Source organism: Aethalodelphis obliquidens, unplaced genomic scaffold (genome assembly GCF_003676395.1).
Source record: "Aethalodelphis obliquidens isolate GAN/ISIS:26980383/991018 unplaced genomic scaffold, ASM367639v1 scaffold26, whole genome shotgun sequence".
Classification (NCBI taxonomy): Eukaryota; Metazoa; Chordata; class Mammalia; order Artiodactyla; family Delphinidae; genus Aethalodelphis; species Aethalodelphis obliquidens.
This window is the reverse complement of record NW_020837970.1, coordinates 23997766-24011524: the sequence shown is the minus strand read 5'-3', so window position 1 is coordinate 24011524 and position 13759 is coordinate 23997766. Positions and strand designations below refer to the sequence as shown.

The window sequence follows — 13759 nt, the reverse complement described above, 5'->3', positions numbered from 1 at the left end:
TTTCATTTTTACAGATGAGAAATTGAGACACAGCAAAGTGAAGTACCTCCTCCAAACTCACAAAGCTGGCAAAGGGGGAGCCAGTATTCTTAAGTCGCTTAGTCTGACTGCAGAGCCTGAAACCTCTTAGTTCCTCTCTGGACACCTCTGGGCACCCAGGGTTGGAGAAGGAGGACGGGGCTGCTCCAGGGTCCTCTCTCTGTGTCAAGACCCAGCCCTTAGTAGTTGAGCACAGGTGATGAACTGAACAGTGGGATGTGGAACACTGTCAGAGAAAACCCATCCCCAGTCTTTCACAGAGTTCTCTTGATGCCTGCAAAGCTGACTTCAACCCCTTCTCACCCCCATTTCCTCTGAGTATAAATATAGACTCCCCTTTATTTGCCTGACCTTGGAATCTTCACATCTGTCCTGCAGCCATCCTGGGCTCCCCCTTCCAGTACACAAAACCTTTGTCTTCTTATGCAAATGGCCAGGTTCTGCTCATAAAAGTGCCCCACCTAAAAAGGAGGTGGAGAGAGAACACCTCATGGAAAATTGTAGAAACACATTTCTTTGCATTTGGATACCTCCACGACCTCATGTTGGCAGCAAACCAACTCTCGGTCAGACCCCAGCTTCCTTGGCCTTTTTTGGGCCATGGACCTCTTTGGTATCTGGTAAGGCTCATGAACTTTTTCTCAGAATAATATTTTTAAATGCACGAAATAAAGTACATAGAATTACTGTGGAAATCAATCATATTGAAATAAGGTTATCTAAATATCTGTGACGTAGTAATACGATGTGCTTCTTGATTAGCATGTTAAATATCAGGATCCAGCTTTGGGTCTAATTATTATAATTTTGGGGTAATGAGCAAAATCAGTATCTCAGGATGTCTGCAGCAGCTGTAATGTGATATGAAAATATCTGTGATTTCCTTTGGTGACAAAGTCACAGGTGTTACGAACACTAATAAGATTTGTTCTCTGCACTCGCCATGGAAGGAAATGCTGAATTTCAGTTAGAGATTGGGGAAGATAAAGATGTAATCCACTCCTACGCCTCCCCCACCCCATATTAGGAAATTCCAGTCCTTTCTAGTTTGGCCCTGGGATTTCCATTATGACCCCAGTATATCCCTGGCTTACATCTGTGACAGGAAGACCATTTCGCAAGTATGTGAATCCTTCTCGGTGTCCCCTGGCTGGAGTTGATTCCTCTCTGTCAAGGCTGGAAATTTTTATAAAAGTGATGTTCCCGGTAGCTGACCCTCGGGAACACTTGCTATGTGCCCGTGGGCCTGTCCTGTAGTATTTCACTCCATCGACAGGTGAGGCAAGTGGATGCCCTGCAATCCTTTTTACAGAGGTGGAAAATGAGTCTCAAAGACAGGGAATGAGCTGTCCAGGTTGAGGTTGCAGGTATGCCTCATGCCCTGACCTTTCCTCTAAATCATATGTATCACACATTTGCCATTGGTATTTTGATTTTGATTTGAGAATGACCATGATGAAATTATAATAATAATAGTAATAAAAAAAATAGTTACCAATAGGGGAGGACCCACTGTATTTCAGAGTCATTACATCATCATCATCATCATCATAAGTAATAGCTAATGCTGATAGCTTACGTTCCAAACTCTGTTCTGAAGACTTAACGCATTTTACCTTCCAAACAACAGATCGTGTTCTTCCTCCCTGTTTCAAAGATGATGACACTGAAGACCAGAAAAATTAAGCCATTTGCTCAAGGTCCCATAGCTGGTGAGCTGGAACTGGAACCAAAGAAATATGTCTGTAGCGTCCTCATTTTTTACAAATGAGCTGTTTTGTTGAAGTAGAACATGTACATAGAAAAATGCATAGATCATGAGCACAGAGCTCATTGAATTTTCACAAAGTGAACACACTCATCAACACACCACCCAGATCAGGAAATAGAACATGATCAGCACCTAGCAGCTCCTCACCCTTTCCTGGTCGTCATACACTCCCCAAGGTAAACACTGTCCTAACTGCTATTGGTATTGGTCAGTTCTGCCTGTTTTGGAATTTATATATATGTTCCCTCATTCTTAACCATTATGCTGTCTCGTTTACTTGTCACAATGACCCTAGAGTCTAGAAAGTAGCTTTTTAAAAATTATTCCCATTCTACAGATGAAGAAATTGAGCTATCTGCAACCACTTAGAAACCGCCTTGAGGCCTGTGTCAGTGTGATGGAAGCGGAATTCTAACCCAGATCCTTGGGGTTGACTGTTTGCAACATCCCCTGCCTCACTGTCAACCGAGCCTGGATTTCTGCTGTGAAACTCGGGAACACATTAGAGATTCAGGGATGTTTGCGTGAACAAATATCCTGGGCCCTCACTGGTGCAGTGCTTCCTCTCAAAAGCCTTATGGCAGCCCTTCTAGGGGACCCATCTACTCCAGAGGAAGAGGGCTCTTCCTCCAGCCACATGAGCTTCTGGGTTGCTTTTCAGGATCTCCAGCAGAGTCCCACCTCATAGTCTTTGTACTTGCTCTTCTCTCTGCTGGGAGCAGCATCTCTTCCCCCAGGTACCTGCCTGGCATTCTCTTTCACTGTTCCAGTGGCACCTCCTGAGCAAGGCTTCCCCCAACCCTGACTCCCTACCTGACCCCCTATCTAAATAACACAATCCGTGCTCTCTTCTTCCACTCCCTTTTCCTTGGAGTGCTCATTACACTTGACCCCATATTCTATATATGTATTTGTCTATTATCTGTCTCCTTCCACTAGAACATATGTGCCATGAGGCAAAATGCCGTTTTGGTTGCTGCTTTTTTCCCAGGGCCCAGATGTACGTGGCACACAGTAGACAATAAATCTTGAGTGGAAAGAGGAATTAATCAGCACGGAACTTCACCAAGATACAAGTGGCCGCCATGAAGGAAGGATAAGTAGAATTTAAATTCACCACTTTGCTAACAGTGGCAGTGCTTGGACTTTAGCCAGAGTCTGCTCTTTAGCTGAGACAAAGACCGGAGGTTGGGCGAAGGGGCCAAACCCAGTGGGGCAGCTCATCTGTTAGCCAGGAAGTCAAGGATCCCTCTCCTGCCCCTCTCTGACTGCTAATGTGACCCTCCCCCAATGTCCCCAGACAGCCAAGGTGCCCCGCCTCAGAGCATCAGAGAGGAGAAACAGCCGCATATTGTCAGAGGTGACAATAGGGCTCCTGTGTGCCGCGGGTGGTTGGAGAGGGCATGGACTCAGGCAAATGAGCCGGGGTGCCCACAGATATAGAGGCGTACGGGTGGTCGGGGCTCTGCTTCCACATCAGTGCTCGCTAGAATGGAGGGCCACCTGAGGCAGTTCAGCCTGGTCAGGGAGCCTGAGGGGGCCGGGGACAGCCAGGCCCTGGCTAAGCTGCAGGAGCTGGCCCTGATGTGGTTCACGGAGACGCAGGCCCCCCTCATTTTGCAGAATGGAGCCCTGCCCCCCTGGTTTCACGGATTCATCACCCGCAAGTAAGGCTGCTCCTGTCCATGTGCCCAGCGTGGCCCCTAGCCCCCCAGGGCCGAGGGGCTAGCCCCTTTCCCTGGGCTAGGCGGGGACCCCAGGAAGCAGTGGGTGGGGGAACAGACTGAGGAATGCCGAGTTCTCTGACAGCCGCTTCTGTGGGCAAGGTGGGCGAAGGCACTGGCCCCGGCTCTGAGTGTAGGGCTGGGATGGCTGGGGCTGTCAGGCAGCCAGAGAAACAGAGAGGAGCGGGCTGGAGAAGGATGCATTCAGAACAGCTCCGGATAACCCGATGAATTACTAGGGGGACTGTTTCATTCATCATCCAAACCAGAGCACTGTTAGTAAGAGGACTTAACTAGGAGAACTGTTCTAAGTGGGGACTCTCCCAGGCGAACCTGGATATACAGTTACTCTAGGAATACGGGCCAAGATGTGGAGGCTGGCTTTCTGATTGGGCTGGATCTCCAAGCTGCCAAAGCACTAGCTGAAGGAATGACAAATGCAGCCACTCATTAGGTCCTCCTGGCCAGCACCTGGCATTGAAGCAGGCAGATTCACGGGCGTTGACGTGTACTGTAACACAGGGCCCTCTGCTCTGTTGAAATTCTTACTTTTTGAGTAAGGGGCTCCAGGTTTTCATGTAGTACTGACCCCTGCAAAATTTGTAGCTGGTCCCGCATAGAGCAGGCACTCAGCAAGTATTTGGTGAATAAGTGGGTGAGGAAATATCTGGTCTATGTACTGCCAAATCAGAAGAAAGCTGGAATTTCCACCACGCCTCCAAAATCCATGGCATCATTTAGAACTATCCGTAGCTGCCTGAGGCTGAAGGGGACATGCCAGGGAAGGGGATGAGAACCTATGAGTTGCCATTGTGGTCAGGCTCCAGACATACCAACGCCTTCTCCCTGCAGAAACTACTGTGTAGTACATATCCTGCACAACTGTACACAGCAGTCCTGAGGCAAGGATCCCACAAACCTAAAAATCTCAAGCTCTATGGATTCCTTCTTGCTGCAGGGACATTCAGGTGGGGAGGGTCAGTGGCTGCTGTGCCTGATGGCGAGGCAGTAGTGGGGGGGCGGGGTGTGTATGTGACCTCGGGCTTCCAACCCAGCCAGCCCCAGACTGAGTCTTCCACAGAACCAGACGAAAGTCTGAGGGAGTCCTCTATAAAGGGTTGGAGATCGGTGCACTGGGTCTGGGGCATGGCTGGCAGGGACTCTGAGGCTGGTCTAAGTCAGGCTGCTCCTGCTGTTGTGGGGACCCAGCCCCAGCTAATGGCATGTCCTCTGCCCAGGCAGACAGAGCAGCTGCTCAGGGACAAAGCTCTTGGCTCCTTCCTCATCCGCCTCAGCGACCGGGCCACCGGCTACATCTTGTCCTACAGGTAAGAAAGGAAGCCCTCTGCAAAGGGCAGGCGGGCTCTGGCTCCACAAGCCAGACTTGCAGATAAGCTTGGAATCTCCACCAGCCCACACTGCTGGGCTTTCCCTGGGCCCTGACTCCCTCACTCCCTCAGTCATCCGTCCGTGTCCATCAGACATTTTCTAACCAGCAGCAGCCATACACTAGGATGAAGCACCCACCTTTAAGGGGGTGAGTTGGTGGGGGGCAGGGGAGAACCTCCTCCTGATGGGAGGCTGGGGAAGGCTTCACAGAGGTGGATTTTGAGTACAGGATAGAAGGAAGAACAGCAACTTGCTGGGCAGAAAAAGAGGTGTGATTGGGGTTTAGGAAGGCCTTTCCAGTAGATTGAACTGCATATGCAAAAGAACAGAGACAGGGCAGATTAAGGTGTTGGGAACCACAAGTTGCCAGGTGCAGAAGGACACATGGTTCCAGTGGAACAATGCCTGGAGAGGAAGGCCAGGGGCAGCTCAGGACGGCCTTGGATGTCTGGCTATGTCTGTAGACAATGAAGGGTCATCTGGTCAGACTTAGGTTTTGCAAGGATACTTCAGGCAGCCTATGGAAGGAGGACTCAAGACAGGTGCTGGAGGTGTGGGGGCAGTGGGGACCACTGAGGGGTGAGGTCTGGGCTAGATGAGGAAGCTTGGGCTAGGGTAAGGCAGTGGGCATGGAGAAGAGGAGACAAGATGGCCAGGATGAAGTCAGAGGTGGCGACGTCAGAGCCTGTAGGTTGGGTGGGGGGAGGCAGAAAAAGGAAGAAGTTCCCTCCCCCACCCCTAGTTAGGGAGGGAGGGAGGCTGGGGCTCCAGGGCAAATCTCAAGGGCCTCAGATTCAGATTCAAAATTATCATCTGTTCAGATTGCCCCAGTTCTAATTCTGATCTTGAGCTTGTCACTTTGCCTCGCCGCACCTACATTTCCTCATCTGTAAAATGGGTATATTGCATAGGATTGTTGAATGGGTTTGATGAGTTTATACCTTTAAAAGTGCTTGGTGCAGTGTCCGGAACATAGTAAATAAATAAATGTTAGTCATTATTAAAATAGTTATTGTTATTCTATGTGCCAGGTATGGTCCTCAGCACTTTGAAATATACAAACTCAGCAGTTTTCAAATGTCTTTTCAGCATCAGGGCTTTTTTTTTCAAACATGATCTTAGGTGGAGTGCCAGCTTATTAAAGAGATCAAAGTGGGGCTGCACAAAGATATACAAATAGCCCAGTGGAATCCAGAAACAGGCCCCCACATTTGGTTACCTGATTTGCAACAGAGGCGCCACTGCAATTCAGCGGGGGCGAGGGCGGGGGTCGCGGCGGGGGGAGGAGTATGGGGAGGCTGGTTTTTTCAATAAGTGGTACAGGAGCAATTGGATATCCAAATGGAAAAAAATGACCCCCACCTCACACCATACATAAAAATTAATTCTAGATGGTTCACAGACCCAAGTGAGAAAAGCAAAAGAAAACATAGGAAAAGAAAACATAGGAAATATTCTTCATGACTTTGAGACAGCCAAAGATTTCTTAAACGAGACACAAGAGTACTGACCATAAAAAAGAAGGTTAACAAATTGGATTTCTTTAAAATTAAGAACTTTTGTGAATCAGAAGATACCATTCAGTGAATAAAAGGGCAAGCCGCAGTGCGGGAGAGGTTTTGTATTGTAATACATACACCTGATAAAAGACTCATGTCCAGACTATATGAAGAACTCCTGCAAATCAGCAAGACAAAGATGACACAGGCAAAATAAAGGCACTTCCTAAAAGAGGGTCCAAAAGGACAGTGAGCTGGTGTTCAGCAGCGTTAGCAATCCGGGAAATAGAAACTAAAACCACAATGAATGGCTACAGTGGAAAGACAGAGGCCACCTAATAGTTGGTGAAGAGGCAGAGCAGCTGTAACTCTCATACTTGGCAATGATTTTAGAAAACAATTCGACATAATCTACTAAAGCTAAACATACATGTATCCCTCACCCAGTTCTCCTTCCTGGGATATTCTCAATAGCAATGAATACATATATTCAGCAAAAGCCATGTACGAGAATGTCCAGAGCAGCTTTATTTATCATTGCCCAGATGTGGCAATAATCTAAATGTCCATCAGCAGAATGGATAAATTGTGGATTTAATTAAATGGAATACTACCTATCAATGGGGGGAAAAAAGGAAGCTAATTCTACATGGACATGAATCAATCTCAAAGATAGAATGTTGCGTGAAAGAAGCCAGACACAAAGGAGAAATACTGTATGATTCCATTTAGGTGAAATTCCATAACAAGCAAAACCGATCTATGGTGATGGGGGTCAGAGTGGTGGCTACGTTTGACTGGAAGGGGCCACGAGGGAGTCTTCTGGGGAGCCGGAAAATGTTTTGTTCTGCTCTAAGCGGTGGTTACCTGGGAATGTTCATATGTGGAAGTTCATCGAGCTGCACACTTAGGACGTGTGCACTTCACTGTGTTTACGTTACTCTTCCATAAAAAAGGAAAATGAAGAGGGTGGGACTTTACAGGCTGGAGTGGAGATGGGAGCCGGAACTCCATCTTTTCGGCCTGGGTGGGATTTGGGTGAGATGAGTAAGGCTGAGTTGTGCAAGTGTGGGCTCGGACCTCATCTTTTAAGCCTTAGATATTTCGCTCATCATGGATATTTTGGTATTAATTTTGATTTTCTAAAATATTGCTTTATTAGTTATCTTGATTACTGAACTTTGTGGCATCCCTTTAAATTTGCATCCATGCTCCAAGCTGAGTGCCTCACTCCCCCTTAACCCCGGCCCTGGCCCTTTCCTCCCTGACTGACGTGCGGGGGTGGGGGTAGGGTGCGCGTTGAAAAACCGCTCCCTATCACCTGCAAGGCTGTGTTTGCTGGATGTCAACTTCCACTTTATAGAGGAGCACGTCAAGGCCCAAGGGGGCAGCATGGCCCCGGGTCAGCTCCGGCCCTGGGCCAAGGCAGGGCTGCCACTTGTCAGCAGCCCCAGGCCACAAGTGCTTGTGTTGCAGGGGCAGTGACTGCTGCCGGCATTTTGTCATCAACCAGCTCCAAAACCGGCGCTACCTCATCTCAGGGGGCACCCAGAGCCATGGCACCCTGGCTGAGCTCGTGCGCCATTACCAGGAGGTGCAGTTTGAGCCCTTCGGGGAGACCCTGGCTGCTGCCTGCCCCCGGGTAGGTACCTCTCTTCCCCGGGGGGCGTGGGGTGGGGCAGGGTGCCCGGGCCAGGGGTGTCCACCACTTGACCACATGTCTTTCCTTGCCTGCCCTATTTCCTGCCACCCAGGGGCACTCAGTGCAGGGTCATGATCCCTATTTGAGAAGGGGAGATGGAGGAAGCATTCTACCTGAGGTCAGGGACCTGGTGGGAATGTTTCAATCTCTGGCCAGCAGTCTCTGGCAGGAGGCTAGAGGCTGGCCAGGGGTGTATGACCACACACCTGCTGTGTCCCCACCACCTCCAGCTAGAGAACAGTGATCTATATGACGCCATCACCCTGGGCCTCCATCAGACCAATCTGGGCCTGGAAAACCCGCCTGCTGCAGTGTCCCCCACGGTGGTCCCAGACAAGGCTGCCAGCTCCCGCCCCTCTCCAAAGCCCCAGGTCTCCTTCCTCTACAAAAAGAAGAGCCTGGATGCAAGTCCCTGGAACCTCCCCAAGGAAGAAAGCATGGAGGTGAGGAGGATTCTGGGCTACCCAGAGTCAGGGTTGCTAGACCAGGAATGTGGGTGCCACGTCCACCATCAGGCCCAGAGAGGCCACACTGGCCATCCCCTCAGGTTGCAGAGGGTGAGTGCCAGGCCCAGAGAGGAGCAGCCCAGCTTGGAATTACCCAGTGGTTCACCCATGCTGTGGCCTGCCTCTGGCCGGTGGATTTGGTTCAAACCTTGGCTTGGCCTTTCTAGCTGAGTGACTTTGGACAAGTCACATAACCTCTCTGAGCCTCAGTTTACCAATCTTGAGGTTCCTGTGAGGCTTGAATGAGGGAATGGATATGAAATGTCAGAAAAATCCCTTTGTAAACTGTAGAGTGGGATGCCTGTGAGTCAATACTTTATTTTCCTCCACAGCAACTCACAGGAAGGACTCACAGAGATTTTTCTTAATATATATCAGATCACAGCGAGGGCTTCTCCTCATGTTTAAAATAAAATCTGAAATCTTCACCAGGGTCCACAAGAGCCTCACCAGGTGCCCTGCTACCTGTCCCCCTTCTTTACTTTTCTCTAACCTCATTGGCCTTTGGATCTCCCTGGAACACATCAACCTCGTTCCCACCTCAGGGCCCTTGCTCTTGCTGTACCCACTGCCTGGAATGCTCTTCCCACCAGACATCTGCATGGCTTCTACTCTCACTGCATTCCATTCTCTGCTTAAATGTCATTTCCTCAGAGAGGACCACCTAAACTATAGAAAATATCCCCTCTCCTACCAGCCTTTCTCCCTATCCCATTACTCTGCTTTGTTCTTCTTCATAGTACTGATCGTGAGCTGACAGTATATTATCTTGTGATATATTATTGTATCATATATTACATCAACCACATTAAACTATACAACAGAGCAGTATGTTGCCCATCTCCAGGTTTGAATGTAAACTCCCAAGAGGTGGTCTTGCTCATCACTGAGCCCTTGGCACCTAGGACGGTGTCTACACAGTGCTTACTAAATATTTGTTGAATAAATACACAATTGATGGACTTGGGGGCGGACCATTCTGAAGGGGAAGGGAGCAGTGAGTGGGTGGGCTCAGGGGGCTCTGAGGGACCACCACTCTTGGGGGGAGAGGAGCAGGGCAGGATGATCTTGGGTGGGAGGTAGATTTCGTGACCCCTGGCCTTGAATGCCAACATAAGGACCATACTCAGAGTCCTAGAGCATGAAGCTGGCAGGGACCCCGAATGTCAACCAACCCCTGCACGTAACCGTCAGGTAAACTGAGCCCAAGACAAGGGGCCTCAGCTTCTCTGAGAAACCTGCAGTTTACCAGAAGGCAACTTAGTGACAGGCTAACCTCTAAGAGGTTCTGTCGTTCTCTCCCCAGGCCCCCGTCAAGGTGCCTCCCCTCCCGGAGAGGAGTGCTTCCCTTCTGGACGAGTCTTTTGGAGGCCCCCACAACATCATCTATGCAGACCTGAGAAGGATGAACCAGGCACGGCTAGGCCGGGGCACAGATGTGTCTGGCAGGCAGGGGCCAGTCCCAGCCAGCAGCCAGGCCTTCTCCCCAGGCAAGGAGGCCCTGAGGAGACTCTCAGATGGAAGCCAGAACAAGCCTGATGGCCCGGGACCTGCCCTCTCTGGGGTGAGCCCAGACCACGGCCCTAGAGTGTCTCCCACTTCTTGGGGCCTTCTCCTGCCCCCCAGTTCTGAGGCTCTAGGATCCTCAGCTGCTACCTGGAGTCAGGGGTCTCCAAAACTGAGCCGTTCTGCAGACATCTATGAGCTCATCTGGGCAGAAGGCCTCCTAGAGGAGGCCAGGGATGTGCCAGACCAAGAAGGCAGCAGTACCTACGAGCAGATCACAGTCTGCTGGGGTGGCCCAGCCAGGCCCCCCTAGCCTGGAGCAAGTCCCACATATAGCAAGCTTTCAGGGTCCACAGACTGTGGCTATGAGAGGATGTTGGGGGCCCCAGAGCTCCCAGAGCCCAGGAACACCTATGAACAATCCCGGCAGCCAGGAGCAAGGAGACTGGACGGACACATAAGGGGGGCTCCATGGGTGGGGTGATACGAGGGACCTGTGGCCCTCAGGCATGGGCAGGTCAGGTCACTGCCACTGCCCAGAACTTTTCAGCCCTAACTTCTGCTTAGAGATGGTGGGAGAGGCAGATGTTAGGTTTGGATGTAAGATGGAGGCTTCCAGGCCCTTCTGATGTCTTTCTCTGTGGCAGACTAGGACTCCTGTCCCTCCCTCTTGGCCACTGCAAGCGTCTCAGAGCCTCAGAGAGGTGGACAAGGGCCCTGGCTCCAGGTCTGACTTGCCTTGGCCCTTTTCATGGCTCAGCCACTCCCTAGCCACGTGGCTTTGGGCAAGATAGTTTCCCCCACAACTAAGATTGCCAGATTTAGCAAGATAAAATACAAGACACCCAGTTAATTTGAATTTCAGATAAACAATGAGTAATATTTTTAAGCATAACTATGTCCCCAATAGTGCAATTATTCCTCATTTATCTGAAGTTCAAATTTAAGCGGGCATCCTGTATTCTTATTTAGCGTCTACCCAGGATCTCCATTTCCTCATCTGTAAAATGGGCTGGTCCTATGGATGTGTCCAGGGGTGGCTGCCCAGGAGGTGAAGCTAGACATCCTTATGTGCTCAGGACACAGAGATGGCTGTCAGTGAGCAGCTGTTATTCCTGGGGATTTCTGATAAGAAAGGAGAAAAGGGGAAGCAGGGATCAGGAGGGCAGAGGGAGGTGGTCAGGATTCCCAGAGAGGCAGAGGAACCCTCCTGGACCCTCAGCCCCAGCGTATTTGCCTACACCTGGAGCCGATGAGCTGGGAGAGCCCACTCCCCGAGGGCACAGCCTCAGGCCTCGGGCACGTGCAGACCTCCTCTTCCGCTTGAACAGCAAAACCCCGAGCTCCCAGCTGAAAGGCCTTCACCAGAAGCTCTGCCAGCTCCTCCCGCAGGGAAGGGCTGTGCCCACGCACCCCAGGACAGGGAGCTCGCCTGGTGCAAGGCTGCCTCTGAGGTCCTGACGCCCGGGACCACAGATCCTGCCTGCAGACAGCCCTTCTAAGAACCACAGAAGCCACAACCCATGTCTGCTCTTCCTCTAGCTGCAAAGTCCTTCCGGTCCCCGGTGGCGCCATGTACATCCCCACCCCCATTCTACCTAGGGCACGGCTGGGGCAGACAGCACTGGGGTTGGGGACCCCAGGGGACCCAGTGAGGGAAGGGGGGACTTGGCCTTTCTTCTCCACTTTCCCTTAGCCTCCTTAGCCAGAGAGGGCGAATCCTTCATCCAAACCAGAGGACTGGAGTGGAATTTCTGGCACTGAGAGGGGTGGTGGAACAACTATCAATATTCCAACCTGGCCTTTCTCCAGCCTTGAGCCCCAGCCCCCAGTTGCTGCCAAGGGATGCTCTGAGCCTGGCTCTCTCCTCCCTGTCCAGGGACCCAGGCTCTAGCATCTTCTCCCTCCTTGCAGCCTGACAAGCTCCGGAGGCTCTTCTTCACAGACAAGAAGCACAAATCCTGAGGAGGCTTGGCTTTCTGAAGCTCACCAGGGGGTTTCCCGGTATCTGGGCTATGCCAGGGCTTACTGGGAAGCTCTCAGCTTGCTTGAAGGTACCTCTTGCACCCTCAGATCGAACCAGCCTGCTCTGGAACAAGGCTCCGAGACAGCCTAGGGGACAGGATGGGAGGGGACCTTCCAGCTGCCTGCAGCTCAGGGCTGCGCCCTGCTTCCCCAGTGCCTCCCACCCATCCAGAGGAAATCAAGGCCCGAGAGGAGTGGGGACTGGCCAAAGGTCACCCGCATTTCCAAGATGAGCAGGCTGGGCCTGGACGGATTGACCGTGCTGACCTCCCACCACTGAACACTTACTGAGCGTGGGGCAGGCCCTGTGGCAGCGCTGGCATTTTCCTAATTGACCTAGTGATGTCATTCAGTTGCTCTTGAGACCAACCAGTCCCCCTCCTTGTGGCCCCATCAGCAGAAAGGAGGGAAGGCCCAGGGCCACATCCCTGCTCCTGCCCCAGGGGGGTTGGGGCAAGAAACCAGGGAAGTAGCAGCAAAGCCCCGTCCTCGGAGGTGATGGTTCTGACCCTGGGGCACCTGGGCTCCCAGGGACCATCCCCTCAGCCCCTCTCTGCCCCCGCCTTCATCCCAGCCTCATAACGCAAGCTGGGCAGACCCGGTCTGACCTTTTTTGCTGCAGATCGGGGAGACGGAGACCCGGAGAGGAGCAGCCACCTGCCAGGCGGTCAGCCTGGGCATTGCTGGTCCGTTTCTGGAGCCAGCCAGTGGGTACTTGCTGGCGTCCCTATCTGACCAGGTCACCCTCATCTGCCCTCTGCCTCCAGCCAGCCTTGGCCTTTAGGGGTGGCTCTCAGACCCCTCCCATGAGACCCAGACCCCACCTGGTGGCCCTTAGGCCTTGCCCAGGCATCAGCTCTACACATGGGGCCCTCAGGCCTCTCACTACAGCCATTCCCTCAGGCCAGCCTGGCTCCTCTGTCCCCTTCCCTTGGGATCCCACTCCCCCTCATACCCATGTGTCCCCACCTCCATAAGGGTGAGCAATTGGGCTGCTGCCCCCTGCCCACTGCCCCCAGGCAACTAACCCTCCCCAGAGAGAACACCACAGCCCACCTCGGGCCCCCTCCCTGGGCAGAGTTGGCTCAGTTCACATTTGTGGGGAAAACCTACCCACAGTGGCCTCTTGGCTATGCAGTGTCTCGCTCTCAGAAACGGGGCTCTAAGAGTCCCTACCTCCCAGGGGGGTTGTAGGGACTGAGAGTAAATGAGCAGCCTGCTCAAGGCTGCACAGTTGGTCACCCCTCCTAAGGCAGGCCCAAGCCTGGCTGGCCGCCTGGGTCAGCCTGGGCGCTGCTGGGCCGTTTGGGGAGCCAGCCAGTGGGCGCTTGCTGGCCAGCCCTATGTGATCTGGTCACCCTGTACCTGATACATGGTTCGTACTCCATAAATCCTCACCGGAATGACTATCACTATGAGGGAAATGGAAACGCTTTTCACCCAACATCTCTTCACGGTGCTCACTCGAAGATTTGGGGCACAGATGTGTCTTCCCCTCAAGGACCTAAGCACTGAAATAAAAGTTGGTGCCTAAAGTGGGAAGGCAAGGCTTAGCCACGTGAATTGCTAATGGTGGAATTTCAAGGAGAAAAGGCACC

General features: G+C 51.9%; 1 protein-coding gene across 1 annotated transcript; it reads left to right on the top strand.

The window, feature by feature from the left end:
- The first annotated feature begins 3272 nt into the window (after positions 1-3272).
- Positions 3273-13682, top strand: SH2D7 (SH2 domain containing 7). Its single transcript, XM_027123739.1, is given in 7 exon segments — positions 3273-3477; positions 4773-4862; positions 7899-8068; positions 8359-8567; positions 9937-10555; positions 10558-10616; positions 12051-13682. Coding segments are annotated over 7 exon segments (1374 nt in total). The 5' UTR covers positions 3273-3301; the 3' UTR covers positions 12102-13682.
- Positions 13683-13759: the final 77 nt, after the last annotated feature.